This window comes from Dermacentor silvarum, chromosome 2 (assembly GCF_013339745.2).
Source record: "Dermacentor silvarum isolate Dsil-2018 chromosome 2, BIME_Dsil_1.4, whole genome shotgun sequence".
In the NCBI taxonomy this organism is placed as follows: Eukaryota; Metazoa; Arthropoda; class Arachnida; order Ixodida; family Ixodidae; genus Dermacentor; species Dermacentor silvarum.
Genome location: NC_051155.1, coordinates 205764111 through 205792095, shown reverse-complemented (window position 1 = coordinate 205792095; position 27985 = coordinate 205764111). Strand labels below are relative to the sequence as shown.

The 27985-nt window shown below is 47.1% G+C and overlaps 2 protein-coding genes across 2 annotated transcripts; both read left to right on the top strand.

Moving 5' to 3' along the window:
• The first annotated feature begins 13 nt into the window (after positions 1-13).
• On the top strand, positions 14-14813 carry LOC125943575 (uncharacterized). The gene is made up of 5 exons (XM_049663008.1): positions 14-176; positions 1770-1959; positions 8956-9292; positions 13448-13665; positions 14600-14813. The coding sequence occupies exons 1-5, from the start codon at positions 14-16 to the stop codon at positions 14811-14813; spliced, it is 1122 nt and encodes a 373-aa protein (XP_049518965.1).
• LOC119440677 (uncharacterized) lies at positions 14603-26314 on the top strand. Its single transcript, XM_037705567.2, has 4 exons — positions 14603-14820; positions 15928-16170; positions 21281-21574; positions 26084-26314. The coding sequence occupies exons 2-4, from the start codon at positions 15955-15957 to the stop codon at positions 26312-26314; spliced, it is 741 nt and encodes a 246-aa protein (XP_037561495.2). The 5' UTR covers positions 14603-14820; positions 15928-15954.
• The last annotated feature ends 1671 nt before the right edge of the window (positions 26315-27985 follow it).

Genomic DNA, 27985 nt, shown 5'->3' with positions numbered 1-27985 from the left:
ACGGCCAGGCAGAATGACCGATCGCGTCGCGTTGGCTCAGAATGACGTCAGTCGGCAATCGCAACTCAACCAGCGTCGCAACCTGGCCGACAACCCACGCTTTCAGGCCGCCTTGCTTCTCACCATCGTTGGCCTGGGAAGCGCGATGATCCTGCTGCTCAGCGTCGTATTCAGAGGTACGGAAGTAGTATACTAAATTGGACGTTTATCAGGCAACTGGCCTCATCGGGATTAGCACAAGGATGCGCTATTAAAGCGCGGTAGTCCTGCTTAGCCTGGAATATTCACAAGGGTACAGTTACGGCCTTGTTCCACGCTAAACAATAGAAAAACGACAGTTTTTGCAATGTTTAGCAAGGAAACTTGAGAAGATACAGAAAGCATATATCCAAGACCATCGTACAAGGCATACGGAAACTAGGTGGCACGCAGCAAGAAATTACAATGTCTTCCTTGATACAGAAAGCGAAGGAGTGCTAATTAATGCATTTTAGGCCAAGCGTATCGATTCTTGCAGCTCTAATTATTATGGTAATTGAAGCTACAAGAATCAATAAGCTGAATTTGCTCAGAATGCGCTCGCACTCATTTGAGCATGAAAGAGATGTCATGCTTACGCGTGCAAAAAGCTGGGTGAGTTAGGCCTCCATCGACTCCTTCCATGTTCTATATGCCTTAGTGTCGAGAAATTCATAGGAAGGACAAGTGCTCGTATAAATGTTTCCTTGATTTTGGTTCTTGCTCATATACCATTTCCCACAAACACCTTTAATTTTTGTATAGCTAAATGACCGCTCAGCTCAAATTTGTTTTTATTACAAAGCACTCGTTACGTACTTCAAAGGCAGAGGACAGGAGTCGGAAGCGCCAACCGAATGATTTTCGGGCAAACGTGGAAACTCGAAAACGTCATCCGTTGAACACTTTCTGTAGTGACTTTACTGAACACTTCTTGAGGTCAACATCTATCGATGCCATTCGAAGACGCAAAATTGAATATGCCCTAAAGTTATCGCTTCTTGCACTCGCGGAGCATGTAATAAAAGTAATTGGAGCTGCTGGTATCCCTTCATCGTGACGTTGCAGTCTTAAAATCGCTTACGCCGCAAGTAAGATTCCTTTTTTTAATTAAAAAGATACTGCTGACTTTAGAAAGTCCAAGCAGGAAGGCCAGAACGAAAAGGAACTTCCAATGCAATTATTAGAAATAAAACAGTGAAAAGGCTGTAAAATCACTTACGCATGGCTATTGCATTCATGTAACCCCAATTAATCACACCGTAAGAAATTTTGTAGCAACTTTGGAAAATTTGGCAAATATGACATGTTCGGGTAATTTATTCCAGTCGTCGACTGTTCATAGGAAATAATATTTATAAGCATTAGCTAATGCGAAATTAGGTGTGCGTATTTAGTTCCACTTATGGCGTACTTTATACGTGCGGTGAGAAGGTTTACGAAGGGTAAAGGTGAAATTGCATCTTGATTAACTAAAAGTGCAAGAACGTCAATCGGGCCGCTGTGCGTCTTACTTGAAAGGTTTAATCTGATTGGATGACATCAGAGTAGGCGGAGACCCAGTTTTCTTATACTTATTAAACGCGAAGCAAACTGGTAGCCTTCGAATTTTTTAATCTTTTTTTTTATTGTGATTTCAGAGGCTTAAACCTTTAAACCGGGCTTTTCTTTAGGTGGTGTGGGTTGAACGTGCACGCCTGTTATCTCTACCTCGGCATCAATTCTGTTTTCCTTTCATGGCTTTTTCTCAGACACCGGTGGCGAAGGCTCGCTGACTCATGACCTGCTTATGAAGGCCCTCGCTTGGAAACGTGATCAGCGCTTACTGGCCGAGGCCTACCGGCGCTCCATGGATCGCACCGTGGATCCTTGTGCGGACTTCGAGCGCTTCGTCTGCGGAAACTCGGATTCCGCCGACCTGCTTCGCGACGTGCAGTCCAGGTCAGCAGACGACGACGTTATAGTGGTTATAGTGCGCTGTAATGCTTAACACACTTTATCGAATGGACTGAACAACATGGCAACATGGCAATCATAATCTTGCTTCCCAGTGCTGGCAGCATGACAGCCAGATGATTGTTACTAGTTCACTAACAGCAAAACCGAAACAGGACTGTACAAGCACTTAAGAACCCAAATGTGCTGCAAGTGTGGTGCAGTAGCGATTGCCTTCCGTATCGACCGCGGGGGCTGCTTCCTGCTCACGTCACACGAAAAAGAGCGAAAAAGAGCGAAAAAGAGCGAAAAATAAAACATTTACGCTGTAGGCTTGGATAGCCATTATGAGTGCTCGAACTGGCCGATAGACAAACATCCAGCTGGCTTATCTCGTGCGCGCGGCTCTCAAACATAGGGCTCCAGACGTACAACTGGGGCGGTATTCTGTAAGAGTCTACCTATAGTGGACTGTCCATTTCGCCATTTCGGCAACCGCTGATTCGCTGCTGCTTGACGTGCAGGAAGGTGCCAGCCAGTCTCCTTCCTGCACGTCAAGCATGCAGCAGCGAATCAACGGTCGCCGAAATGGACAGTCCACTATAAGGTAGACTCTTACAGAATACCACCCCTGCAATCAGAATTAAACGGAACACGAGTTCGGCGGCCGTAGCACGTCACCGCTTGAGTCTTTTCATAAATTTTCGGACGCGTAGTGAATCGAAGGTGCCACGAATATCGAGGGAGGCACGGCATTTTGCACAAACTTCCGCAGTGATAAACGGCAAACTCACGAACCGTTGCGCATTTGGTTTCACGAGAGCACCTTTAACGTCGGTGAGCTCGAAAAGCGAGGCTGTTGTAATAATAATTGTAACCATTGAATGTTGTGTATTTCAGAGTCTTTCATCGACGACTGTCTCCACCTATGGTATATGAGAAAATGAGGTTAGAGTAAAAATAACTTTTGCTGGAGAAGATTGATTGATTGGTGGGGTTTAATGGCACAAAACAGCACAGGGGCTACGAGACACGCCATAGTTGATGAATTAATTTTGACCGCCTGAGTTTGGTTAGCGTGCAACCAAGGATCGGTGCTCGATCGCTTTTGCCTTAGGCCACCGCAATCGGAAATCCAACCCACTACTTCGTACTCGGCAGCAGAACACCAAGGTCACTGAGCCAATCGCTGCGGTTGTGGTCAGCGCTGAGCCAAGCATCAGAAATTGAGAAATAATCGCCAATGACCACTTCAATTGGCTGAAAATCGCCCTTACTGCACGAATTTTCATTTTCGCGGAAAAATACTTGACGAGCTATGGTATATAAGCCAGATATGCCTAAAGATACACTTCGCCTATGCCTAAACAAATAAGTATTTTGCTTTTCCCACGGGAATGACCAACGGGCCGTTAACGACTCGTGTGATGACTGCGGTCGCGAGGAGACCCTTCAGCACGTTCTGTGTGACTGTCGTACACCCATCCCACAGTGTATAGAGACGAATGCTCACAATTGCACTAGCTTGCATTGATCAAAAGACCGGAACAAACCATTTTGGAATGCCGACCTCTTATAAGACATCGCAGCTGAGGGCGACTATGGCACTGCTGAAGTTTTAAAGCGGAGCTTTCTTTACGTACCCTCCCGGACTTTCCTAACCGTGCACCCACCGCGGTGGCTTAGCGGCTATGGTGTTGCGCTGCTAAGCACGAGGTCGCGGGATCGAATCCCGGTCGGGGCGGACGCATTTCGAAGGGGGCGAAATACAAAAACGCCCGTGTCCCGTGCATTGGGGGCACGTTATAAAGATGATACCCTGGTGGCCAAAATTAATCTGGGGTCCCCCACGACGGCATGCCTCATGATCAAATCGTGGATTTGGCATGTAAAACTCCAGGATTAATTGATTCCCGACCGTGGCTGTTGGGTGCTGCTGGGTTTCTGGGTGAATAGTCCTCACGCAGGACAGCGTTACCATCTTTCGTACCCTTACTGCGTCCTAGCTGTTGGACTTAGTTTTCTACGGAAACACCCAGTGATAAAACAAACGATACCTAAACATCCTCATCGTACCAATTATATGCCATCAAGGCATGATTCCTTTAAAGCAAACCTTTCTATGCCTACTTTCCTAGTGTTAGCTGTTTGGCGCCACTGCTTTGTCGGTATTTCACCGAGTAAATTGCAGTCACGGTACTGTTGAACTATCTCCACTATCGGTCCTCACTGCCTTTCTACTCTCTATCTCAATTTTCAAAAGAAATGCATGGTTGCAATCTTATGAGCCAGAGTGTTCGTATGTCATTATGATATACCATGCAGTTAAGGGTATACTTTACGACCATGCAGAAATACATTTAAATTGCAGAAAACCTGCAAGCATATCAGAACCACCGCAAAAAAATGGAAACACTGCTTTAAAAGTAGTGTATTTCTCGAAGCTCCAACTAGTACAAGTTTACATTTTGAATACGTCATGCTTGATTGACTAACTGATAGCTTGAATGTCTAGGCCGGATTGTTTACAAACCTTGATTAAAATGTTAATTTATTTTGCTTGCGTTCTCTTAGAAGCTGAACGCCAGCCGAAAGAAAACTTCTTCCTCTTCCTGTGAATTAGTTGTTGCTGTTGTTGTCAGCTCTTGGAATATGGTAAGCCCTACGCAATCTTTATTGTAAACACTGCCGAAAATTTCATTTTCTGGCATATTTATCATCAGTAATGGTGCTAAGGAGCCGCATTGCCCATAGAAACATTATATTTTGCCGCAATATTTGTTCTTTCTCGTGGAAACAAATTTGTGTTTTCCTCCCCAGAACAGCCCATAACTGCATGCTGTATCATATGATACAGCAATAAACGTTTGCCTCATGGAATGACCCGCATGTTGTCGATAAGAACATCACAATATAGGATAATAAACAGCAAACAAGTACCCTGGTATTTTTTTCTTGCGCTGATATGGAATGTATAATTTGTGAAAATAACCGGTTTCTTCATGAAGCTTATACGCGTTGTGTGACAAGCTGCCGCCATACGTTAAAAATTAACTAAAATTATTCCCAGTGCTACTCTCACTATGTACTTAATTGCCAGGAAGGACAGATTGTGGGTAAATATAAATAGGGTTTTCTTTCTTTCTCGCCCGATGATATTCCGCACGATGTTTGACACGGACAATTGACACGGATATGTGCTTCGATTTCTCGTGCTACTAATGTCTACCTCATCGAATAACCAAGCTAAATGATAAGAATTATGCTACCTGCCACAGGCGATTTATAAAAATTCCGTAAAACTTAAAAATGAACACCCTGTATAGTTGTGTTGTCGTTCGTTACCAAGAGTATACTTGAGAGTACTTGAGACCCCATACAAACACAACCGCTGCTAGTAGGGTACCTATAAAGTTACTGTATTGACCCTTTTCGCGGCACTCCCGTGGGCACTGCCATGTTTGATCACGTGGTGACGCGTCCATTCCTTGCCTCAGCTGGGTCCGTTGCCTCCATGTTTAATGCAAGCGCGTGACGCCGGTGCGACGCAGCAAGCCTCCGTTACGGCGCATATCGTAGACGGTGACTGTGTGCACGACACGAAGCGTTGGCCACAGCTTTAGAGGACATGTGTGTGCTTTCAGAGCTCATTACGCCTTGTCCAAATGGTGCGAGCAGCGTATACGGTGCTTGTACTAAAAGCGGGACTAGAAATGTATTCCATGCTGTCCAAACTTTCCGCTTATGAATTAAATCGGGATCAGTGTGCTCTTTGTTCTTTATTTGGCAAACATTTTGAAGCAGCGGCTTGTCATGTATCTGACTCAGTAAAGTTCCTCGATTCCACGGTACGGCCACTATCGGATTGTTTATTTTTCAGCCTAATCGCTCACGGGTGTGCCCTGCTGCGTTAGATTTGTTCTTGCTGCACACAAAGCTTGGAGTGTAAATGTTCTGCATGTACTTTGCGGTAACTTGTAGCAAATACGTTTTATCGCTAGTCCCTCACTTACTCTGTGGAAAGTCACGAAACATTCAGCCTCCAACATTCGTGTCTTGTCGGTGTAGTCTCCATCTCTCATGCTTCGGCACATTGATTCAAGTGTGCGCCCATTCACTTATTATTGATACGTTGACGATATGGTAGGCGTAAGTTTGCGTGCGAGTAGGTGTGAATGAGTGTAGATAACGCGCGAGAAACTTACTATGTCAGTAAGTGGTGGTACTTCCTTTTGTAACGAGTGGTACTCACTCTTAAGTGCCGACGTTCCGGAGCTTAAGTCCTCTCCTTGGAGGTTAGCTATACAGCGCTGGCGGATGAATTATCTTTTTTTTTATCCTCAAGGAAAGCCGTGCATCGCAAAGGGCCGGCAACCAGTGTTGCCAGGTCGGACGAGGCGGCGTAGCCCAAAGTTAGAGAAACTGTAGCCCAAATATAGCCAAACACAAAAAGGCAGCAAAATATTTCGTAGCCAAATATAGCCATTTTTATTTGCAGTTTTATTTGTATATAAATTTGCACATTCAACTACAGCAATCCTTTTTTTTTTGCACAAGCCGTTGTAACCAAATGTCCTTACTGCCGTGACGGTCGACATGACGCTTTCACACAGAACTTTTTGCATGGAGGAAGCAACTTTTTGGTTGGTCCGCGGAAGCTATCAAGTTCCAGCGAATCGCTACAGAGAGCGAAATTATAGTGCTTTTATTTTATGACAGATAGTACTAAGTTATTATTTTTAGTTATATACAGTAATAATAACTACGAACTCTGCTTTTTAGCTCACGTGAGCGCAAAATAATGTTCAGCATTATTGAGCCCTCACGTGACATCTGCCTACGGCGTAGAAATATTTCAGCTGTCCAGCGGTCTGCGACAGTGACGCGCCCACGGCATCTTTTTTATGAGCGAAAACTAGTGCTTCGAGTTATGATATCTCGCGTTATTTGTCTCATCCTCCTATCTTGCTTTCTTGTTAATAAGCTTGGCCCGCTTTACCTGGGACACACTCTATATAGTTTCCGTTTACATCAACCTGGCCGCCATCTTAGGCCAAGAACATGCATTAAAAAGAAGTGAGAGACAACAGGCGCGCCAAGAACATGCGTTTAGAAGAAGTGAGAGACAACAGATATGCCACTCGCTGTTTCAATCGGTGTAAGCGACGGTTCCTGCGGACGACGGCACTCCAGTGAGAAGAACGCAGTCCTCTGCGGCGACGAGCACGTCCTGAAGGTAACTCCCTCGAAATGGCAAAAGCCGCGACGGCTCACAAAGAGCAAAGGTAAACGACAAATTGATAACAGTGGTAATCCTGTGAAAACTGGTTACTGTCAGAGTGAACCATGTTGATATGCTAATAATAATAATTACTGGGGTTTTACGTGCCAAAACCACGATTTGATTGGGAGGCATCAAGCAGTGGGGGACTCCGGAATAATTTTGACCACCTGGGGTTCTTTAACGTGCACATAAATCTCAGTACACAGGTGTTCCTACATTTCGCCTCGATCGAAATGCAGCCAACGTGGCAGGGAATGCACCCATCGTCCTCGAGCCAGCAGCGCGACATCTCACCTGCTAGGCTAACACACTGGGTGATGTTCGTGTGACGTGGCGCACTGATGGCATCACGGCAAACATGTTTCAATATTAGCACAATAAGTACATGCATCTGTTATGTTACGGGCAAACCATCTATAAGTAAACGTACCAGGACCCACTTTCGGCTCGGAATCTTGCTCCCATTCTTTTTTATGCTTTCTCGCATACTTGGCCCACTTCCCCCTGGTTCGACTCTCCTTTCTGAGGAGGATTCGATCTTAAGTCTAAACTATGGAAATGAACTTCTAATGTAAGCACAAACAAAAACTCATCTCGCAGGAAAAGGAAAATGGCAGTAAAGCTTAGCGTGAGAAACGTGAAGCAGGTCGAAAGCTGTGCCCGGCGCGATAGTACACCAAGAAGCCATGGCCATGGAGCGTGTCATCTACCCGTACTTCTTTCATGTCGGTGCCATGTTCGTCCGACCCTATTTTATTGCTCTATGAGCACAGCAATGTTAGTACAGCGTACTGTGAAAAACCCTCTACTCCCAGGCTCGTCCCGATGCCCGGCGATCGGGTGTCTAACGATGAAGCGCGATGTAAGTAAGTCCATCAAAGATCAAAGTCACCGGCTCAGAAAACGGCGCAGAGAATGGAGGGGGCGCGGGGGGGGGGGGGGGCGCAGGGCATTTCGCGCACGCACACACGCAAAGCCGCGCTGCCGGCTCAACCAGCTGAAACATAGCCTTTGAGTTTTGCTTCTACTCAATCAAAGCCCCTCTGGAGCGTTGATTAGGGCGCCACTTATGGCCCAAACAAAGCCAAGTGGCAGATTTTCAGTAGCCCAAATATAGCCACATAGCCAACTCGTCCAAGCCGACGCCAAAATTTTTTTTCGGTAGCCCAATTTGGCTATATATAGCCAAACCTGGCAACACTGCCGGCAACACAGGCAGTCCTTATGTAACAGCGGCGACACAGGTTGATTCCATTCCTTAAAATGCGAATCGCTATTTTTTGCAGCGAACTACCGCTCACTTCTTCCCTTTATCGTTACACATTTTGCAGCATGAATTGGGCACAGTGCACAAGCGAACATACATTTGCATTTCTGACAGTTGATCGCACAGAAGCAGGGCAGAAGCAGTAATGGTTTCGTATTCATGCGCATTCGTTGAGGCAACGTATGGCGCGCCGCCGAAAGCGCCATCTCGTTCCTCTAGAGCAAACTGCACTGCGAAAAGGGTCAATAGGCTCCTGTAGTAACGTTAGGTGCCTCAATGCGCACATCCTCCCTCGCTCCGTGTATGGAGCGGTGGGCGAGGAGGACGTCCTAGCCGCTAGCTGCATGTGCGACGCCCTGCTAAAGTCTCTCCATATAATATTTGTAGAGGCAGTACTCTCGACAAAGTGTACGTCGACGCGTTTTCGTGGTCGCATCAACACTCGGCGCAGGGCACTGGCTGAGGCCGGCCGGCAGTTGGCGCAGACGCTTGTTCCCGATATCGAGGACAGTGGCGACAACCTGACGGCCGTGCAGAAGGCGGCCTCGCTGTTCCAGCTGTGCGTGCGCCTTCCTTCGCTGGAGGACGACGCGGCGCCGAAGCTATCGGACCTGCTCCGCCAACTGGGACTTGGATGGCCGCCGGACCCTCTACCCCCGGGATTCGTCGAGGAGACGCCTGCGCCCACCCGAATCGAGGCCGAAGCGCTGCTCGTCAAGTTGATCGCGCTTTCGCTGCGCTGGGGCTTGCACACGCTGTTGCGATGCCAGGTCGAACCGGAGCGAAAGGTAAGCATTAATGCGAATCATTCTTTGTCACTTACCAGGCACTTAGCGGTAGGCAGGCAGGGTGGTTAATGTCTCGCTTTGTTTGGTGCGTATTCAATGAAAGAGCAGTTAAATGCCCGATGGGGGGCTATGAAACTGGGTCGCCGCAGCGCAATATAGCCCGATGCACTAATCATTAGGCCACAGGCGAATGCATGATAAGAGTGTATAAAAGCCTTACCACTCTCCTTCCCTCGGCAAGCAACAACGTTGCAGAAAAACAATTCGCTTATAAAAGCGAGAGCGCGCCAGCTGGCCCAATCCTTGGCTGTGGCAGGTATACTCCATTGAGAAGATATGTGACAGGTGATTTGACATAGTTTACACCACCTACGTGATTGGCTCAGTTTACGCAAATGCACTACATTCGGGATTGGTCTAGGACGCATCAGAACATCAATGTGACGTTTCTTCGCTGGAATGCTACAAATAAGTCGTCAGGTCATTGTTGTCAAGCCGTCCTCGTCGCCGTTGTCGTTACAAACATGCTTGCGCAACACAAAATTGCTCGCCTTGCCCGGGCATGCCGCGCCATCCATTAACACTCATTTGCAAGACCCCGAAGGATGATTTAGATAACCAGCCTTGTATGCCTTTGATTCCCACCGAATGTCGGGTATTTACAATATATATAAGTTCTGGGTCACAGTTAGGTAACGTTGGTAACGCCATCGGGCATGTTTCGTTGTTATGTCACCTTGCTGGAGTAGCTAAAGATGGAAGAGATATAGGGAGAGAGACGGTGTCAAAGCGTAGCAGCTGCCGTCGGCGTTAAGTATGTGTAACGTTTTGAAACCAGATGCCTTATCAACGTCCTATTAGCCGTTTTAGGGCGCGTTGCTCTGACTCCAACTCCCTACACAAAGCAATAACGTTTGAATTGCATTGTGAACACAATACGGCACTGATATACAGGGTGTTTCAGCGAACACTTTCAAAAATTATTATAGCGAAGCTGTTTATGGCTAGGCTTCCATGCATTTTTTGTTCGCGCGTGCAAAGATGTGGGCCGGTCCTGGTGATAGTACAGAAATGGTCCAAGCGCAGTGGCACATACACCTGTGGACTTCGGGTGGTGGGCTCCATGACCTGTAACGCACCACTGAACTACCCTTGTCACACCTGGGACCCAAAGAGGTCGCAGGCACAAGGGTAAGAACACATAATACGATCGGATCTTAGCTTAAAAGACCGACCCGCGTCGGTCATGTCTGCGTTCGCACCGCCCTCTCTTTGTCGGCGTTCCAACCGCTTGCGTGCCTAGTTTCCTGCCGCTCTCCCGGGCGGCGGCACCGTAGCGCGTGTATATAAGACACAGTGCCATTCTCCATTTTGAATTTCACTTTTCTTGTCGTAAGGGGGAGGCCGCGTGTAGTGCGCACTGCCAGTGACAATTCCATTCTCGTCTCTGCTCCTGCCATCGCTATTCGTAGGCGCTCTGCTCCTCGGGAGTCCGGACTATACGCAGCCTCCCCATTCTGTCACCTCTGCGCCGTGTGCTACACAGCTTCGCTGGTCATCCCCCTTAACAGAGTGGAATGGCCCATAATATTTAGTTTGCCTGAGGCAGATAACAGATTTCTAGTTCATGAGCTGGTCTACTCGAAGAGGCGGACATTACTTGCCCAAAAATTGAAACGCATAATCGACTAATGAACAAGAATGCACTAATTAGGTTTTTAACTAATTACATTATGACCCATATTGCAATTTACAAATTCTACCCATGGAGTTCGCAAGGCGGATCCACTTCAAATGAATTCCCAGGATGACACCATTTTCAGGATAATAATATCCGAACTTAGCGGAGAAATGAATTGGCGTTCCAGTTACTTTTGTGCTTCAATGCATAAAACGACGTTTTGTTAAGAAAGTAACTGGAACGCCAATCCATTTCTCCGCAAAGTACTGGAAATTATATATAATATATAATCAATGTTCTGAACATAAAACATTCTCCAATTGGTTTTCGTAAATTAATGCTCTGCTACACTTGCGAACGTCCACCAAATAATTGCATTTAGTGATACTGCAGCGGCCGAAGCGTTTGAACATACTAAAATCTGTTTTAATTAAATAAAAAATTAAGAGTCCCTTCCACTACTGTGAATATGGAAGCCAGCGAAGCTGTGACTATGGTGGACCTACTGTAGCGAATATTGCTATAGTGAATTTATATATTATCATTACTGATTATAGCTGAGCGTCTTTTGGCATGTTCGTCAAAGAGCAAGGACACCGGCGTCTTGTTTTCGGCCGGCGCGATGGCCAAGTAGTGCGTTTGCTGCGCCAAGTCCGCCCCATCGTCACAGACTAGCGTATGAGCCACAGCGTTCATAGCCGTGGCACACTGCACGGCAGCGCCAGGATCCTGTGATATCTCTCCCGCTCATGCTCTCGGTGGCTCATACCCACATATCCAGCACGGGTATGAGCCACACGTGACTTCTTTCTTACCACCTTTCTTTCTTTCTTTTTTCTTTCTTTCTTCCTTTCCTTACGTGCTTCCTTTGTTTCTTGTCCCTGGCTCATACACGCATATACAATGCGGGTATGCGCCACACGGGATTTTATTATCATTAATCGTGACGTAACTGACGGGCATATGATGTTATTGATGTCATGACCTATCAGTCATGCTAGTCATCCGCTTTGACACCTGTGCTAAGGCCCAACTGGCGTGAAACCGCCATGCACATGGAGCCGAAATGGTGAGGATGATAGTTTTTAGGGGCGAAGGTCCTTAGGGTCGAGCCTTGTCCCCCGTCGCGCCGTTGTAGCCACGCTAGTACTCGCCGCTCCCGCTAGAGGCGCAGCTGTGCTCTCTTTCTTTTCTTTCTCGTTTCCGACGCACGCTCTCTCTCTCTCGTCCGTAGCTAGGGGCGCTGCGGTGCACAAGGGCGTTCGTTCCCGACGCGCGCTCTCTTTCTCTCTCGTTCCCGACGCGCTCTCTCTCTCGTCCGTACGTAGCTAGGGGCGCTGCGGTGCACAAGGGCCTTAGTTCCCGACGCGCGCTCTCTTTCTCGTTCCCGACGCGCGATCTCTCTCTCGTCCGTAGCTAGGGGCGCTGCGGTGCACAAGAGCGTTCGTTCGCGGCGCGCGCTCTCTTTCTCTCTCGTCCGTAGCTCTGGTTTACCCGAATGATCCCCCGGTACTTCGCCCACTCATCATCATTCACGTCGTGGATATGCGGTGATTTTTTTTCTACACGCGGACACAATCCTGGGGGAACTAGCCCTTAACAGCTTCGCTCTAATATAAAATAAATTTTGTTAGCACAATGTGAAATCTGTGATGACTACTGTGCTATGAGGCACAATCGCAACGTGAAGGAAACCGCTGCTTCATTATGTTCACGGAGCCTATGCATCGTGCAGCGAGTTTTGGCCGCTTGCAGGTAGCTTTTGATTAACAAACTCCGTTCTAGAAGCTATTTTTGAAGCAACTTTTCTAACCATGAAGTCGCTAAAACGTCGTTAAACAAAGTCGCCAGTCAATAAATAGAAAACATTGTCAGTAAATTTAGCTAAATCTAGAGACAAAATAGCTAAAATCGCAACACTGATTACTGACCGGTAAATTATAAACAAAAGCAAAGTTGATTTTGTATTTTAAGAGATGGTTGGGTTAGACGGCCCCACAAACAAATAATGATGCAAGTGGCGTAAAATGAAACTTGCTTTGGACTGCTCAGCGACAGCCTTCTCTACAATGCAGGCGGCTCGCACAGCAAGGAACTGCTTAGTGTGGCTGGCCGAGCGTCATCTGCTCCAGCGCGTGAAGGCGTGGCCAGAAAGACAATCCTAGCTGACAAAGCGAACATAGGGGATATGTAATAATAATAAAAAAATCATATTTAACCTTAGCGTTATACCAAAAAAAGAGAAAGATTTTAGCCTCGGATGTTATTTTGCTGGATTTGCCAGTGTGCACACATGTTGCGCTTTTTCAAAAGTGAAGGGGGGGGGGGGGGGCAAATGCTCTACTTAGCCTCTCCCCACCACTTCTGACAGGGGAGGGGGGAAGTAGCTACGTCTATGGTTTCTTGTTGTACGTGTATTCGTCAATCTGCGGGCACCCACAAGATTGTACGCGCTTTCAATCGTGACCGCGCAGCCGAATGGATTGCTGGTGCTGACCTTGCGAAGCAGTGACGAGCTGTCCAACTGGCTCGAGGCTCGAACCGAACTGCAGCGCTCGGAGACGTACAACGACGCGCTCGTCACTGTGGTGGCCGGGTTTCACTGGCCTGGGGGTCGACAGCAGGCCTTTAGTGTCGTCCGAAGCGTCGCCAGTGCAGATCGCCTGCTCAGTGCACTCATCTCGAACACCAGGTGAGACGACGCCGTCACCACCGTCTCCTTCTCTATCGGTTTATTCAAGCCCTTTCCAACTCGGTCGTAGCTGCCCGTACTTGTGCTTTATTCACGTCATTGTCATTGCTATAAATTAGTAGACAGGTCGTACCACCATATCACAGTGCTCAAATTAGAAAAGGCATGCTGGCAGCAGTGAAAGTGACACTGTTAGGCGCTTCTTGGGAAGTTCTTGTGTTTCACCCTTGAACGTGTTGCTCGATAAGACGTGGGCCAATTAAGTTGAGTTCATCTCAGTTCATACTTATTGTACTTTTAAGATAGTGCACATAAGTTATTCGTTATTAATGTGTTGCGAACATAGTTTTCATGAAGTACAAAACTTCCCGTAGCAAGCTTACGCGACGACAGCAAACTCATAGGAATGTCAACGCTGGTTGGCATCCAAAGTTGTCATGATACAGTTTACACAAATCTGAACAGGGGAACGCTCAAAAACCTAAAATAGAACATAGAGCGGAAGTTCCCGCTTTTGTACCAACCATATTCTATGAGAGAGTCGTTTACTTTAGAAGCTTTTAAGTCAGAAAGAAAAAGATGCACTGAGGAGAGATTATGATGATGTGTACCGAAAAAGGGAAGACTGGGTTCAGTAATACGACTCGCAATTCTGTACGTCATTTACATACGCTTTTTTTATGCGTAAGCATTCAGTAGTACTGCTGCAAAATGAGCGTTTACTTGGAGAATAGAAAGCGCCAAGGTCATATTGTCGCTGGCAGAGACAAGAAAGCGGCTAGAACTAATGCTTCCTCGTAGCAAAAAAGTCAAAGTCACTCACTGACTCTCTCGTCGAGTGTTCTCGTTCTTTCGTTATCATATATCCACTGCCTGTGAATGTATAAGTAATAGGTAAACGTACGTATACATAACTATAAACTATTGCTCGCAGCCTCTGGTCAGGCACTCACATAAGTGCACAGACATGGCGCCAGGTGGCGTCGCAGGTCGCTGGCCGACAGGTGACACCCTCTGTGGACTCATCGACGCTGCTGACGGCGCTCGAGTACTTCGTGCTCAAAATGACCGACGACGCTTCAGTGATGGCCGCATGGCTCGTTACTGCGCAAGCTCGCCCCTGTCAGCGTGACACCTCTACTCGATGAGGTCGAGGTGGGCTATCCTTCTCGTCATTGCAATAGGTGTCATCCTGCTCATATCGCCAGCTGAATTTTTCTGCCTCAAAACTTGAACTGACCCGGTGCTCTTCAATTATGCCCACCCCACCGCTTATAGTGATCACCCTAAAGACAATTTTATCGGAGGCAATGAAAAAAATTCACCCTATGGGATTGATAGGAATTTAGAGGCAATACAATATTTAAGGCGACACTATGGGGAGCGATCTGCTTGAGGCCATCGCGACAACCTTCATAAAGTCAGACATTTTTCGTTTTGAAGGCAACAACAGTGCTGCTTCTGCTTCTTTGGCTATGTTTAGTCGAGTATAAACGTAACATCGAGAAATATTTACTGGAGGAAATCGCCTCGCGTCATATCATGCATGACGACCAGCGCTGCGTTTGAAGGCAGTTTACGAACGGCGAAAGTGTAAAAAAAAAAAAAACAAAAAAAAAAAACTATGTATTGTTACAATACACGAGTCTCCTTGAATCTTTGTCATCGGTGGTTTTGGTTTGTCATTTTGCGTAACTAACCGAGATTTCATCAATTGCTTTGTGACAAAGGAGTCGGGGAGTAGGTAAGAAAGTTGTCGAGCGTGCTGCACAAATATACAAAGCGAGTGCTTCCGCTGATTCGCTTTTAGCTTGCTTTTACATAAAGACACGCCCCTTTAATTCAAGAAAGGATGCCGCAACATTTCCTGACATTGCTTCTAGCTTATTTGCCTTGACGACAATAAGCTAGCCCGACGCACTTTCTCCTAGTACTTTCCCATGCACCCTACAACTTTCTAAAAGCGCGGTGGGTAAAAAAAAAAAATTCTTAAACACAACAAAAAAAGTACTGAAAATAAAATACACAGAATGCAGCAACGTAAAGGTAAACTGGATTGACCGTTTGGTCATGAGTTGAAAATTGTGTGGATATTTAGTTGGGCCACCAACATTTGGGCTGGTCTGTATTTGCAGTCATTGTTTGTTGAGAAACGTGTTGGACACTTAGTTGAGACGCCCTGAATATGCACTCTCCAGACCATCGAAGATAATATTCATATCCAGACAGCTAAAGTTTGCGAAACTTCTTATGGTCTTCCAGGTACAAGACACACGCTCCCGGCACTGCATGAACATGGTTAACCGCGAAATGCCTCTAGCTGTCGTATCTGCGTATGCCCGCGCTTCGGACACAGCGGCGAACGCCAGCACATCTGCGGCAGCGGACGTGGTAATCCACGACGTGGCATTCAAGATGGCCGAGCTGTTGGAGGCATCGGGCCGGTTCCAAGTGGCAGAAAGCCTGCGAACCATCCAGACCATCTTTATGCTGCCTATGGAAGACGTGAGTGATTGAATTTCGTTGGTCTGTGGCTGTGCCGTCGTAGCTAGGCATGAACTCGGAACAGTAAGAAACCACTAAAGTGTAAATATTTGAAACTGCATGCGTTATCTTGAAGTGAGCGGTCACTAAACATGGTTATAGCCCTGAAACTCGTAGTCTGCAAATGAATAATACCAGTGCCACGCATGATCGAAGGGTGAAAATGAAAACCAGTGGCAAAGTTTGTTTCTGTCCTTTTGTTATTAGCTTTCCATTACGGTCTGCCCTGCACATGACCTGCTCGTTTTCACATAGATTCTTGCGGTAAGCGGGAATGGTGCCTCAGGAGGGAAAACACAGTGGAAATCGTGGTCATCCACAAGCCTGGGAAGAAACCGGACTTTCGGAACCTGCGACCCATATCACTAACGTCGTGCCTCGACAAACTCTACGAGTGAGTGTAGCTCACGCGACTCCAGGGCTATCTCGAAGGCCTATCTGCTATCTAAGACAATGTTCGTCTTCCGCCCCCATCTGTCGACTCAAGACGTCGTTCTTCTCCTCGAGGAAGAAGTCTTGACCAGGCCACCATCTCACTGAGAAAATATAGTCATGGCCCTCGATCTAAAGGGGGCTTTTGACAACGTGAGCCACGACGCAGTCCATGAAGGGCAGAGTCGACGACTGCTGTCAGAAGATCCACGGATATGCCAAGGCTTTTCTGACGAATGGAGCAGCCATAATTGGCATGTGACTTGAGGTCCGACATCATCAAGATGCCTAACAGGGGCACACCTCAGGGCGCGGTGATCTCACCGATGTTTTTCAACTTTGCCATGTCCAGACCTCCAGAACGGCTTGACAGAATCCCCGACAATCGCCGCGCCGTGTATGCCGACATCACAGTATGGGTCAGTGAGGGCTCGCTGGGAGAAAAATTGGAGGACGCTTAAACTTCGCCTTTAAGAGTGGAACGCGATAGCGCTATCGGGCCCCGTTCGCATCGCGTTTTTCCTTCAGTGGGCTTTACCGCAACACAGAACGCGAGAAAGCCAGCTTACAAAAACCGAGCTTACACAATCCCCTTAAAGTCGGCTTCACTGTTAAACAGAAATGCATTGCCGGGAAGACGTTTTCCAGGGGCAATATAAGTCGTCTTATATTAAAATGGGAAGGGCCTAGCACCTTTTTAATTATTTTATTAAGTGTTTGCTATTGCCCGACATGTGCGCGTGTCCAAAACGCATTAGGTCGGCCAAGTCCCAATTTGACCTGCCGTAGGGAGCCAACATGCAAGCGCTGCTTTGCAAGCGCTGTTAAAACAGCGCTTGCATGTAGGCTCCCGAACCTGCCGCGGATGCGAACGCCATCCGAATAAGATTTTCGCAAGTAGCATACCCAAGCTTTTTTCAACTCCTTTGGTAGAAATTCTGGCAAAAGGAGTTTGTGTTTCAGTTGCCTCGTAACAGAATTATGTTTTCTCGTAAATTCAGATAACAGTCCGACGCCATCATGTCTGTAGGTTATGGTTAAGTCGTACTTTACCATTTTCCTGACGGATTTCGCTGTGAGAAAGTTTTGTTCACTAACATCTTGCTCCACGCGGAGGGCCTGCGCGGTCGCGGTGGTTCGGAAAGATTTGCTCACGCAGTACCACCTTGCGCCACGCGGAGGGCCTGCGCGGTCGGAGTGGTTGGGGGTGATTTTTTCCGCCACGGACACCGACGCCGACGCTGGATTTTCTGCGACACGGGACCCTTAACGCTGTCGCGTTAAAATTGAAGGCTGCAGGAATATGCGGATTGCGTGAATCAGTACACCAACGAATGTGGCCTAGCCTGCCCACCGGATAAGTCCGAAATAATAAGAATACACATAAGACGATCGACAAATTTCTCTAGCTGGAGTTTACGCTTGATGGGCAGGTCACTCCGGAAGTCCGGACCTTGCGAATACTGGCCATGTGACTATAGTCTAACCACAGAATAGACATCACGCTCAGACTCCTATCTGCAGCCACGACCCACGTGACTCGCATGATCCCCACAGTCACAAATAACTGAAGAGAGTTTCAGGAAAAATATACGGCGAGGCTGGTGCGAGCCCTGGTCGTCAGCAGGGCCATGTACAGTCAGCTGTATCAGAACCTCCTTCAATCAGAAGCTAACAGGTAGAGGCCATATTTCGCAATGCCTATAAGGTGGCCCTGGGTCTCCCCAAGCGGACCTCTATGAGCAAGCTGACGGACCTCGGCGTCACCAACAACTACTTAGGACATCAGGACGCGCAGCTCATCTCCCAAGTTGAATGGTTCCCACTAAGAAAGACCAGCAGATCTCAGATGAAGAAAATCGGCTACCGAGACTGCGCCGTGAACATCAGTCCTGGACAAAATTAGGGCACTGTCCTCCCAACTCCATGACACATGCACCCGGTACTGCACCAAGGTAGAAGGGAAGGCAGAGCCAAGAGTCTACAAAAAGTCGCAGTTTCGCCCGAAAGGCGAAGCATCAATTGCGATAGGAAATTAGGTGAGAGCTATATGGAGTAAGGATAGTAGTTTTATCAGCTGTATAAACTTGGGACACATTCGCTTACTAACTGAATTAACAAGCATGGTGTGAGCGCGCACAAGCAAACACGAATAGGCCACACTCGATTACCGCAAACAACCACTGTCAAAACGCTGGCGTGAGCAAGCGCAGCTGCATCAGTGAGCGAATGTTCGCGCGGTCTATCGCTTCAACGGAAACGAAGCGACGAAATCACAGTGCATACAAATCTAGGGGCCGTGTGCAGATCGCTTTCAAGATACGGTGCGCGCGTTCGCCCGCCGCCGCACAAAGTACAAGTGCGCAGTTGCTGGCAAAATAGAAGCCGCACCTCCTCCCTCCCGCACTGCCTTCCCGCTTTCCTCTCGCGTGCGAGATTGAGTCGCCAGTTCCCCTTGCGCTCGGTCGCAAGATACGCAGTTGGTGCCGCAGCACGTCGCCCCCTCCCCCCTCCCATCCCCCACGGCCTTTCGCGCGACGGTAGACATACAGCATATAGCGTGCGGCGACGATTTTATCGCCCTTGGACTTTATACAGAACCTCATGGTGACGACGACGCCGATGGCAGAAATCGGCTTGGAGTGTCCATATAATTGCTATCGCAATAAAACGATTGGCGGGCAGAGCGGACGTGGTATATGTGGACACTGCTTGTTATCCTGGAAGATCAGTGGCTGTCGCTACGGCAGTAGACTCAACCTGCAGACAAATAGCCAGCACCACTGTCAGAAATAGCCAACCTACCGAGGCTGAAGAGGCCGCTGCTGCTCTAGCGGTATATCAGCAACCCACGGGGAGAGTATTTGACCACAATCGCCGACTCGCAGCAAGCCCGCAGGAATTATCTCAACTGAAGACTAAGCAAAACTGCCATGCGACTCATTCACGGTGTAAGCCCTGGAGTCGAAAATCAGATACCATGGGCACAAGGACATGCGGAGCTCCTTAAGGACCACACAGTTGACGTCATCGCTCGAGGCCACACTTACCGAGCGGGAGCTGAGGCGTGGCTACCGGTTCCTGTACCCCAACGGCACGGCGAAATACTGGAGCACGTAAGGGGCAGCAGGAGGCAATATCCTCCGCCCCACCTTAAGCTCAACAATGAACAGGCGATGCTCTAGCATCATCTTTAGGCAGGCACCTCTCCGTGCCTATATATACTTCACAAAATTTATCCTACCGCTCACCACGCTAGATGCCCACGCTGGGATAAGGCTACATTACACCACGCCACACTACGTGAGCCTGCCAACGTAACCCGGCAGTGTCTCCGCACAAAAGTCCCACATTGGAGCACTGGAAGGCAGCCTTGACCAACCCGGTCCTGGAGGACCAGCTCGCCTTTACAGGCTGAGCCTGCGCGGCGGCGGTCTCTCTGGTGGCTTTGGACTAGAAGATGGAAGTCCCGAGTGACTCACACAGTTCACAACGAGATTCCTTTTTAGAGCAACAGTAAAGTTTATTCTCTCTCTTAGTTAATCTCTTCTGATGTGAACACTTGTCTAAATGGCACAAGACGGGAAATTTTTCCTCGGGGAGCTATGTAATACGATTGGTCGAAGTGTTCCCGTTGCACTTCCGGACCAAATTACGATATGACCAGTCTGTGACCACTATTACCGACAGCGAGAGTTGTAGCGAAGAACTCCTTGCTGCGGCGTGTTGCTGGCACTCCGAAGGTCGATTGCCTCGGCAAATTACTTTCTATCTATTTATATGGCACTGTTGGTTTTAAGAATAGTAATCGAGGTATTCTTCGATTAGATCTGCGGTGTACTTCAGATGTATTCTGCATCATATGCTCAGGACGACGGCTCAACCTATACACACGTATGCACCATGCACTGACCGTTCAATATTTACACAGAGCTTGCATAGCAGTGAACAGTGTTCAGTTACAGCAGTGAACTACACACTCGTGGGGAGCGGCCTAAGTTCTCAATTTCAGCAGTTACAGTTGGCTGTTTCATCGGTTCTGTCGCTCTGCTGCGGCGCGCAAGCATCCGCATTACGGTTTTATTTTTAATGTGAAGCATTCTTCACCGAGTTGAGCCACGTTTTCACGGGCGGGCGGGTTATCTCGGCGTTTTGGTGGGCCGATTCCGGTGATAATGAATTATAAAATTGTATGCCACAGGGGCGACTGGGTATGTACCACTGGGTTTTAGTTTGCTTTTATTTTATATCTTGTCATTACAAACATTCTGCCTTACGCAATATTAACACCTACAACATGTAATCTCTACATAATCGTTCGCTCCACAACAGTTGCATTACTCATACAACCGTTCTGTACAAATCGTGAATGCTTCGCACTACGTAGACGTCAACTACAGTTGAGCTTGCGAAATTTTAAATTTCGCAGGCTTTTTTTTAATGCGGAAGAAGTTTCTACAATAAGGCTAGTGCGCCGCAAAGAACTTAATTCTCCTATTGACATATTGACGGCGATACAGTCGGTTCAATTCGCATAGGAGGCTTTGCTTCGTTTTAAACTTGCGGCATGTAATTTAGGACACCATGTGTAGGGAGTGCCAGGTTACATGCATACGTACCCTTGTGCTTGTTCTTTCAGGAGATCGTTGACGCGCTGTACGAGTCGGTTCCGGTGGCCAACGCCCGGCACACTTTGTTTGGCTCTGTGGCGCAGACGACGAGCGCTCTGACCGAGCGTCGCTTGGCAGCGCTTGGCTCCAGGCTCGACCACCTGTCGCTGCCCCTGTTCGCGGATCCGCTGGACACCAGGCTGCGCTACCTGGAGTCGCTACACGCGCTGCTGGTGCCTATGACGGTGCTGCAGCCGCCCATGTTCCGGCAGACGCTCACCCACTCCGTCAACTACGGGTCCTTCGGCCGACTCGTTGCCGAGGTAGTTGAGGAATCGGCGGCGTGTTCTGGGAACATTTCGGAAAGATAGCTGCTTGCGTCACTATCCGTGGCAAATATATCTTCACGGATACTCTAGGCGGCCCCTCGCGATGAAGCAGTTTCTTCACGCGCCCATTACGAGTAGTGGAAGTACACTTGCAATGCCATCTTACTTATAGTGGAATTTCAAGCAGTTAGGAACATGGGGCCATAGCACCTTTAAAACTGACGCTCAAACCAACAACGCTATTGGCCTAACGTAAGTGCTAACAGCAGCACTATCTTGAGAAGAAGCCACTACGACGTGTGGCGGCGCAATAATTAAGACGATGACATCTGCGGACACTGTTGTGCGAGATGTTTGAGCGAGGGAGAATGCTAGAGAGGATGACCTAATACTAGAGCACAACTGTAATTAAGGAAATGGATTCAAGGAAGTTGCTAGAGACCGTCACGTGATATCAGCATCCGGCTGTTAAATAGTTATTCTATCGGCAGGGCGTGATAGGGTATCCCTTGGCAGATTCACATCGGAATCTTTCGCCTGTCACGTCTTCACTGTTCCTGCTGGTTCGCGCGCTGGCACATGAGCGAAAATTTACTGCTTAGCGCTTAATAATTGCCTATATACTAGCTACTATGAACCACGTGCGCGGGCTCATTCATGTATGAAGAAATTTGTGTTTTTCGTGTACGTCGCTGGGTCGCAGGGTGGAGAGTTCGCTGCTTCGACTAGACTTGGCGTCGTATTCTTATTTTTATTACCGGAAGAAGAGCCAATTATAGGCACACCGCAGGAGCTGGAGGTCAATTGTTGTAGCTTTAAATAATTAATTATTTATTGCACAAAATGTAGCCCATGGGGGCTATCTCTGGAGTTTAGGACAGTAGAAAAATGCAATAAATCAAAAGGCACTCAAGCAAACCATACGAAAGAAAGCAATGTTAAATAGCTATTGCAACTATACGTACAGGGAAGTAGCAAGGTCAGCAGTAAGCAAAGGAAACAAATGCACAATTAAATAAAATTGAAAAAAAAAACCCGGTGAAATAAAATCGGGACCACGAAGGCACAAAAATTAAACAACACAGGAGTGACGTCAGCAGGGAATTGAAGCACGTTTGATTGCAAGCTTTCCCCTTTGTTCTATATCACAATAACCTCCTTCACCTCCCCCCCTTTTTTTGATGACAAAGTCTTCCTTAGCGATTTACCCTCCCTTATCCGTATCGGGTATGTGGGTTTTTAGCCTTTTTCATGGGCCGATCCCGAAGATACTACAGTATAACTATGTGGGTCGAACCCCAGGTGGTAAAAATTAATCCGGAGCCCTCTATTACGGCGTACCTCATACTCAGAACTGGTTTGGCACGTAAAACCCCAGAAAGAAGAACGTTGCCATAGGTGTGTGGAGTCAAAAACATCTTCAAGTATTTCGACGCTCCTCCTACTGCCATCACGCGAGAGGTGACGTGATAGAGTGCCGTGCGCAGCGACTCCAGCCCATGCTCACCCACAACTGGCTCAGGAAGACATTGTCTTTGATCGACTTCAACTATAGGTTTAAGCAACGCCCATCTTTTTTTTTAACGTTTGGGCTTCCTACAGCCTGCTCTACACACCGGATTATTTTTCACTGTAATTGGCGGGAGGGGTGAAGTGGGTTATTAAAAGCTATATATATATATATATATATATATATATATATATATATATATCTTGCTCGTGACGCCTGCGGCAGAAAGGATGTTCTACATCCGCCCCTAGGCTTGTCGTGGTGGCGCTGGCTAACACTCCCAGAGTTAGTTCTAGTTGTACAAAATAAATACCCCAGAAAGCCGATGGGAAAACGGTTCCGCGGTAGCTTAATGGTGAGAGCATCGCACGCGTAATGCGAAGACGTGGGTTCGTTCCCCACCTGCGGACAGTTGTCTTTTAATCCGTTTTCATTTCCATTAATTTATCATTTCTTTAATTCAATTAGTGTGTGCAAGTAATTTCCCCTATGTTGTTCTTGGTGTCAATGTTTGTTGGCTTCTTATGATATGATTATATATATATATATATATATATATATATATATATATATATATATATATAATAATGTAGCAGGTCCAACGAGTTGGAATCTATATACAGCGAAGCTTTGTGTCAGTGCATTGAGTCGAAATATGAGTAAACGCACGCACACAATCGTGGGCGCACACACATTATACCGAGCCTTTTGTTAAGCGGAGTTGCAGACTACTAGCGAGTAGGGCGGACGCCTTGAACGCATCCCGATTTCAGAGGCAGTATAGGCATGCGTACGTAGCGCCAATTCGAATCCCTTCTATCCGCAAGAAGCGTGCACTAACTCATTACCGTGCGGCCGCGGATCCGCGAAGGCGAGCTTTCTGTTTTTTTTAACACGAAAGTGTTTTATGCCGGGGTCCACCAAGACTTCACTGACGTATTTCCGTCACGGAAATACGTCATACGGAAATACGGAATGACGTTCTTACAATGTACACGAACATAATACAAAGAAAGAAACCAGAAGAAAAAGTTCCACAAACATGCAAAATTTGGAAATCGAACCCACGACCTCTCGGTCCGCGACGATAGATCGCCGAGCGTTTAACCCATTGCGCCACAAACGCATTTGCAGAGAGCTACACAGACGCGCCTTATATATCTAACACTCCTCCGTGTACCCGCGCTCTTGCTCGGGGCGGTGCCGCCGCCTACGAGCAGAAAAGAGAAGTACTGCATTATGACACTAACGCGCACCGACAGTGAACGCTTCGGTGGTCTCAGCACTACGACGCCTCGATGCCAGCATTCGAAGGGACGCTGGCATCAAGAAGCACTACCAACTACTAGGTGGCGTTCACCGTACTCAGCACAGCGGAGCGTGGCCTCCGCAATTAGCTATGAAAATGTTTCTGAAGTTGATCGCGGAGGCTGCAATTACGACGCGCTGTACGCGCTGATTTGACTCGGTGACGATTCTGTTACGTGCTTTGTCTTGCGCGTTGTATTAGTGTGTCAGTTACGTGCTTCGTCTTTCGCGTTGTGCTAGCGTGTGCAGCGTAGTGCAGCTTCCATATGCACGACGGTTGCTCATGGTCATCGACGTTGGTAGTCGTGATGGAGGAGACGTGCCACCAGGCGTCAGCGTGGGTGCATCAACGCCTAAGGGCGCTTTAGCCACAAAACACCAATAGACATTATATATCAATGTGCAATAAACATTACACTACTTCTGCGAAGACACGTTTCACTTTCGTGTTCTATACCGATTCCTATATAAGAGGGATCAACCACATTTTTTTTCTTTTCCTCCGCAATGCCGGCGCCGCCGCTGCCACGGATGCTCGTGGACCAGATCTATCTGGTGGTGATTGAAGGAACCCAGCGGCAGTGACGCGCGCGCCTCTTCCGCTGTGACTGGTTGGCCTATTCGGCGACAGCACAGCCACGCAGCTCCCACGGTCCCGAAATATCGTTGACGTTCGCAAAGAAAAGCTTCGTTTAAAAAAGCTGTTGGGACGAAGACAACTCTCCTAGCCAAAATGTTAACCTCAGCGACATTCCTTGTTCGAGCAGTGTTGATCACTTCGGATACCTTCGTCTCCATCTTTCTGTGAAGCTCTGTTTTATTTGGATGGTTTTATAGAAGTTCTTTTTAGCTTCAACATAGCTAAATATATATAAAAGTGAAGTAAAATGTGCGTTTGCCGAAAGTCAAAATTGAGTTTGCTGCGCGATGCAGGGGTGTAAGCGGAGGCTGTGCCTTAACAGAGCGTTGTGAAACCATTCCACAATTCCGCATAAAGAACAAATTTATTCCACACAAATAAATTAATACGGCAACAAAAAATAAAGTGGAGTTGTACGGCCATCGAGAGTCAGCAATTTTCTGCGCAAATTGATGTTTAAAGACGTGATTCCACAGTCATGAGTTATCGCGTGGTTTCAAAGTGTGGTGGCGCGCTGGTGGAATTTAGTCGCGAGCCTGTTTGTTAAGAAACATTAAGCGATTGCACGTTGCATGTGGTTAGCTGCAAAAAGCGCAGATTTGAAATGAACGAGAGAAAGAAAAGAAACGACAAGATATCCTCATGCTGTGTGATAAATAGAGCATTGAACTTTCTCAGTTGCCGCTGAACAGATTTTACAGCGAAACAATATCGTTAGCAGATTTGCTGAAAACAAAATTGGGAGTTTTTGAGTACCTGGATGCTAAGTTGAGCGGCTTCGCGGGGCCAATGAATTGCATATTTTTGGAACCTTGCATTTATGCAGCTTCGCGTCGTTTTGTAATTGATGGACAGGCAGTCAGTGAATGCAGCGCCTGTGCGCACATAAAAAAAAAATGCGTACACAAAGGGAAGTGTCGTCGCTTTCACTAAGTCGCACTTCGGAGAAGTCGATCCGTATTTTGATAATTTCGTGGAACATTTATGTTTCTAATGAAATGACTCCACTGTTTACGGTATGTTGACGCAGTCTTCGACTGCGTAGGTTTTGATTGAGACGTTCGTGCGGAATCCGTCCATGACGAAGACCTGTAACGAAGCTGCCGACAACTTCACAGCTGCTGTGATTCTACACGCCGCTGTCGAAAGGCCCGTGGGGCGTGCATTTCAGGTGAGCAACGTTATCAAAATAAGCAATTCGCAGTGTTCAAGACTAGAAACTTGCCGAGCACAGTACTTCGGACACTGTCGTTTCTTTGGTGCGTTTGGTGCGTAAGGAAACGCCAGAGCGACGAACGCCTGGCTGTTTCCTTTTGTTCACAGGAGGAATACATGTCTTGAAGCTATAGTTTGCTCAAAAAAAAGTCATAGGAAGTTATTTCAAGTGTGCGAACTTAAAGACTTCATGCTTAGTGGACACCGTTAGCATGCATTGCACTTGTTGCCTTGTTTTAATTTTGTTTGAGCTTAGTTACAGCCCACATGATGTACATAATCTGCTTTCAAATAAATCTATTGTTGCTAAAAAATTCCGCTTCCTGAACCGGTGCGAGCAGTACCTAGACTGATTTTCGAGCGCTGAAAAGTGCAAATATTTTGTACAATTTGACATTGGATAGTTTTGAAGAACAGGCACTTTCAGATTAGCGTGCAATCCACGACATGTGCTGTTTTATTATGTCTGTATAGCCCGCCGTTCAAAACAATGCCGCCTCAAGAAATGCTTTCCGAAGTATTAACTAAAATGACATATGTGCCCAGCTGTGGCCAGTATACTGATCGTGTCCATGCCTGTGGCTTTAACTAGGTATTGCCGAAGAAGTTTGACCAAACGTCTAATAATGACACCGTCGCTTAAGTTCTTAGGCCGTGCATTCGCCGCCATATGAGATGATTCAGCTTGAATGTTAGCTCTGATCAACCTTGCTGCTTTCGTTTTTACATTAAATTTTGAGAATGTGATATAGCTACCGACCTTTATATCTTGTTTATACATATTTTGTACTGTATGTATGTATATTTTGTGAACAATTTATTGTTCATGTATATTTTGTACTCCGTCATTAGAAGTTGTGACTCGCCTATTTTTCTCGCCGTATGGCCTGTTTATTGAAATTTGCGCTTGGTGTAACATATGATTTGTAATTTTGGCTTTCATGCATGATTCTATGTGCATTTTTTATAAGTACTCCTCTACAATAATGCCGTTGGGGTGAATGTAGGAGCAATGAATGATAATAAAAAATGGCGTACATACGTGGATGCCACCAAAACGTCTTGCCTCCAAGTTTACAAATAGAGAAATATTTGTATTCTATCGTTGATGTCTTCTCTCTTAAGCAATTTTCATGATCAACTTCACGATCAAGATATCATCATTATCCGTCACCTCATCACCGTGATAAGACGCCAGCTTGATGTAGAGATTGCTGTCACTAGGATAAACACTTTTTTATGACATTTCCTCGAATTGTACACCCATTTTTTGTTGTTAAAGATGTTCCCCTCATCTGTACAGAGCTTTGGTAAAGTGCTCATATTAACAGCAAGCAAGCTTTTTTTTAAATTTTTACTTAGTGTTGATTTAGCCTGTTCTCCGTCGTTGATTTAGAAACCCCATCAAGGCAAAGCCACCGAGGTCCAGCTTGAATGCCTTTTGCGGGACCTAAGGTCCTTAGATAAAACAAGTTTTTATCTAGGAACCTTAGCTGGGCCGTCTGTATAGTGGTGTCTAGCGAGCGCGGGGCGGGCCTCGGAGATCTCCGGTGTGAAGCGGCGCATTGTGCCGGATATTTCAGAGGTGATGTAGCCACTCTTTCTGTTATTTTGTACGGCGCTTTACGCGCTGCGGTAATAGCTTCATGGTGTAGAATTGAATGCTCGTTTTCTACGCGGCAGACCAAGGTTCGTGTCCTGGCTGGGATGAAATGCTTGTCAACGCTCGGCT